Below are 4,861 nucleotides of genomic sequence, written 5' to 3'. Positions count from 1 at the left end.
TTGTTTTTGTTCGTTTGTTTGTTTGTTTTTTGTTTTTTTTAAAAACACTGACTTTTTTCTTACGTCAAACCAAACTGACATTATTTACAAAACACAGTTTTGTAGGAGTATGGGACGGACTATAAAAATAAAATTATTAATTCATAGCCTGATTGATAATTGATCCGATGATGTACATTAATTATGCTATTTAATAATTACGTAACACAAAATTTAGCGCTTTTTTCATATCCTCCCCCATATAACACTAATTCTACTCCTCTCTAAATTGGCGTAACCAGGATTATAGGCGTACGGGCTCCCATTTTTGTAGGGGGTCGGGAGGGGGGGGGGGGGCGGGGGGTGAGGCTGATTTTTGCCCGAATTAAACAAAAATGTCCGAATCTGGATTTTCGTATTAGCATTACTGCCAAACAGCTATTATATAGTGTTGCCAACGATTCAGGACTTCTAGATTATGCTAGCCCAACTCCCATGACTAGTGATATTCAATGTTGGGCTAGTAAATAACTACTATTGCCATGCCCGACGGCTAGTAAAAAAAAAAGGAGTCAAATTTTGCAGTTGTCTATTTTGTAAATATAAATATCCTACCCCCAACCTCCAACGTTAGTGTGTTTCTTAAGCTATATCTTATTTTTACTATTATTTAGTAAAATTGTATTAACTTAAAAGTCAAATAGGGCTAGTGAATTTTTAATCATGGCAAGTATATTTTTTAAATCATTGATCCCATGGCTAGTGGATTTTATAAAAATTCTACAAGCCCTGTCATAGCCCTAAAATTACGTAAAGTTCGTCAGTAATCCTTGCCTTTCCTGTAATTTGGTTAGTAGCCTATCAGTGGTTTGTGTGTGTATGTATTTATGCTTAATTGGTTTGTAAATAAATATAAGATAAACAAAATAAAAATTGCCCAAGAACAAAATTATAAATAAAAATGAGGCCATTGTTTTTAAAACGTTGTGCAATTTGTTTTCTAAAAACAAACCTCCCTCCCCCATAACGTTTCGTAACGCAACCCTCTAGAGCGTTACGTTAATGTTGAACGCCCTCGCACCCCCCACCCCCCTCCATACCTCTCAGAATTAGAATATTGGTTATCGTTGCATTCTCAAAGTTGCGAGTGTCATATTTTACTATTTTTACCTGCCTTTCATTATAAAAAATCTACAAATCAATCGATGCCATAAATAATATTCATATAATTAACTAAAAATATCAATATATTAAATGTTCCGTCACTCGGCGTAAACGGTGGTTTCCTCAAAAATCCTTGAACAAGATATGAAACTATGAAATATTCAACGTGTATTCATTAAACTAGCAAACGGTTCTTTGCATATCTAATAGTCTATTAACAATAAATCAATGTGCTGTAGTGGTGTCAACGTCGTTAAACAACACTTGTAACTTTAATATGGAAAATTAATTATAAGCTTTTTACATTCTGAATGGAACAGTTCCATGTAGGTAAAATATCAGACACATCGAAATATTATGCATTCAAAATCATATCTCTATATCAGACGAAATTGAAAGAACATTTCAAGAAATGCTAATTAAGATGAATACAGAAAGCAACACACCCCTCCCTCGATTTAAAACGAAATTAATTAATCAATATTTTCATGAACAAAGTGATCAATGATTAAATATTTTAAATTCTGCTTCTTTTTTTTTTTTTTCAAAGAATAGATCATCTACATCGTTCTCTTTTCATGATGCGCCATTCTTTTATTTGTTTTATATCTTATCTACAATCTAGGCCACGTTTAATCGTATATCTAGTAAAATTGACAATGTGTGGTAGTCGCTGTACAATACAATGCGACTGCCGATTGTTTTTATTGTTTTAATTTTTAAAATTTAATTTTATTATTATTTATTATTTTTAAATGCAAATAATATTAATTTGTGATTTTAATAATCTCAGACACGGTGTCATTATTGCTGGTTGTAATCATAATAATTGTTCCATAATATTAGATGTACTGTTAATATTGAGCACATAATATACTGGTGTATTCAAAATCACGGTACATCTCTTTGAACGAAGACTAATGAAAATATATCACCTAGGCTGATACAATATAAATCAGGCTGTAAATGCAATTAAAAGTCATATCCCAGTTTTGATGCAATGCGCCTTTTAAAAAAATTATTAAAAAATCATTAGCATAATTATTATTTCAGTTTACAACTTTTACAAATTTTTATACTCCCCTCATCCCATGTAACATTTTTAAAATTACACAGCGCTTGTCAACACCAATTCTTCTCCTTATCCTGTCACCTGTTGTCTTAATTTGAGCAAAATTAGTTTTTTCGTTTTTAAATACTAGATAGAAAACCATATGTTAAGAAACGAAATGGTCATGACTGGCTGCATTTTAATTTATGAATAAAAATGAGACGTTGTTTTTAGAACGTTTTGACAAACACCCTATCCTGCCCCATAACATTTTGTAGTGTTACGGTGAGTAATTGTTGGACAGCCTCTTTTACTTATTTACTTTTGTTTATTTTGATTTGATTTTTTAAAAAGTAAATATATATTTTATTTTATTTCCAAAAGTTACGGCAAGCGTAAAATAACCAGTTCGAAATAATTCAATGGAATGAAACTCAAACACCCCAAAAAAAACCCAAAAAACGCTGAGCAAGTCTAGACGGTAACGTAATCTATCTCCATGCGAAGGGAAGTAACCACAGCAGTAGATGGAATTTTTGCGATCGATAACACGAAGGCAACCCCATTCCTTAGCGATCCGCCATTTTGGAAAGTACTGCAGAAGCCCTTCCCACCCAAAAGCCGAAATTTGCCAAGGAAGTGGAAGTAAGCATTAATCTTTGAAAATGTCTGGTGATCGGGAAAAAGCGTCGAAGGTCATAGAGATGTGTAAAACCACAGATGAGTTAGTACAGATGGCTAAAATGGCAGAGCAGGCCGAAAGATTCGACGACATGGCCCTGGCAATGAAAAAGGTAACGGAACAGGATAAGCAGTTGTCTACCGAAAAACGCAATCTTCTTTCCGTGGCTTACAAAAATGTCGTAGGTGCTCGTCGATCGTCGTGGCGAGTTGTCTGTATGATTGAGAAAACGAAAGCGGATAACCCAGCCAAGAAGGAGGCCGCCAAGGAATTCAAAAAGAAGATTGAGGAGGAATTAAACAAAACTTGTCATGAAGTTCTCCAGCTTTTGGATGAATATCTAATTAAAAATGTCACAGAACCTGATGGCAATGTGTTTTACCTGAAGATGAAGGGCGATTACTACCGGTACCTCGCAGAGTTTTCTGAAGATGACGCCAAAAGGAGTGTCATAGAAAATTCACAGGACGCCTATATGGCCGCTTACAAAATGGCATGTGATACGATGCCACCAACGCATCCAAGCCGCTTGGGATTGGCACTTAATTTTTCAGTGTTTTACTACGAAATTCTCGACTCGCCGGACAAGGCGTGCTCACTTGCAAAAGAAGCATTCGACAATGCGATTGGCCAGATTGATGAGTTAGATCAAGATTCTTATAAGGACAGTACCCTTATTATGCAGTTGCTAAGGGATAATCTCACACTGTGGACATCTGACAACGCAGCAGATAATGAACAAGAAGCCCAAGACTAGACTATAAACTATAAACTATAATAATTGTTCAAAAAAAAGAAAAAGAGAGGGACGGACATTATGTGACGGACATCAACACATGTGACAATATGACTTAATATAGTTCACAAGGAAAATGTTTTTCGCAGTAGTACTATAAACTAGCCACGAAAGCGCTTGGAATAGCCGCCGACTTTGGAGGCATTACTATTCTTCTTTCTGTTCTACCAGAATGCTTCCTGTTTTAATGCATGAGGGAAAGAAGCCCCTTGAAGGTATTGTGATCTGACAGGCCATTAACATGGCGATTTCTGGGTTTGATCCTATGCTCCAGGGCAGACAGTTATTCAGTATGTGCTTGAGGGTGCGCAGGCAGCTTTCATTGAAGAACATTTTAAAACTAATACATTTGCGCAAAGCAACTGCAGGATTGTGATTTTTTTTTTGTCATAAGATTGAAGAAACTTACTGTTTCATGTCTTATATTAATATGCTGTTTTGTTGTGCTGGAAAGAAGAAAAAAATCCATTACGCCAGCTGTGGACATCAAGATTATATTTACACTTTTTCATATCATTTTCCCCCCTCTCTTCCCAAAATGTATACATGTATGTGTATATCTTAATATTTGTACCACTTGTGAGGATAGTTTTGTTGGAATTATAGCAATGTAATTTTATTGAAAATTTGTATGTCATCTAGGTAATGGAACATATTGACTTAGTTTTTTTTACAGATTCAAGTGCCCACCTTTTAATTTCCATTTTTATTCGTAGTGCTTGTAAAATCACATATTGCAGCTGTCATGTGTTCCGTATATGTTGAACCATAATAAATCTGACCTGTAGCTTCATTGTTTTCTTATTAATATGTATATTTGATACAACAAGACTTCGATAACTTTGGTAGTCGGTGGTTGCTTAAGTGAACATAGAATCAAAATAAAATGCATTAAATTGTTTAGGAATACAGGGCTAGCTCTGGTTGACCAGAAAATTTCGCCAAATTGTCTATTAAACTTAAAAAATTCGCTTAAACACAGTTATTTACTAACAAAATATCAATTATTACATGAAATTATTTCGCCAAATTAAAATAAAATTCAACAGTGGTTTTTAAAATTTGCAATTGGCAAATTTGGCGAGTGACAGAGCTAGCATTGGAATGAGATCAATAAATCCTTGCACATCTGAGCAGGGGATATCTGTTTTACAAATTTAGTTTAATAGCAACAATTGTTACTTTATTG

At 34.4% G+C, this 4,861-nt stretch overlaps 1 protein-coding gene across 1 annotated transcript; it reads left to right on the top strand.

Annotated features, from left to right (window-relative positions):
- Positions 1-2,755: 2,755 nt before the first annotated feature.
- On the top strand, positions 2,756-4,459 carry LOC121389627 (14-3-3 protein beta/alpha-1-like). Its single transcript, XM_041521268.1, has one exon. The coding sequence runs from the start codon at positions 2,860-2,862 to the stop codon at positions 3,631-3,633; it is 774 nt and encodes a 257-aa protein (XP_041377202.1). The 5' UTR covers positions 2,756-2,859; the 3' UTR covers positions 3,634-4,459.
- Positions 4,460-4,861: the final 402 nt, after the last annotated feature.

The sequence above is a fragment of the Gigantopelta aegis genome, chromosome 15 (assembly GCF_016097555.1).
Source record: "Gigantopelta aegis isolate Gae_Host chromosome 15, Gae_host_genome, whole genome shotgun sequence".
NCBI classification, from domain to species: Eukaryota; Metazoa; Mollusca; class Gastropoda; order Neomphalida; family Peltospiridae; genus Gigantopelta; species Gigantopelta aegis.
This window is presented reverse-complemented; position numbering and strand designations above follow the sequence as displayed.

What these genes read in the sequence shown, in the direction of transcription:
- LOC121389627 (XM_041521268.1), top strand. Translation starts at nt 2,860, where the DNA reads ATGTCTGGTGATCGGGAAAAAGCGTCGAAGGTCATAGAGATGTGTAAA.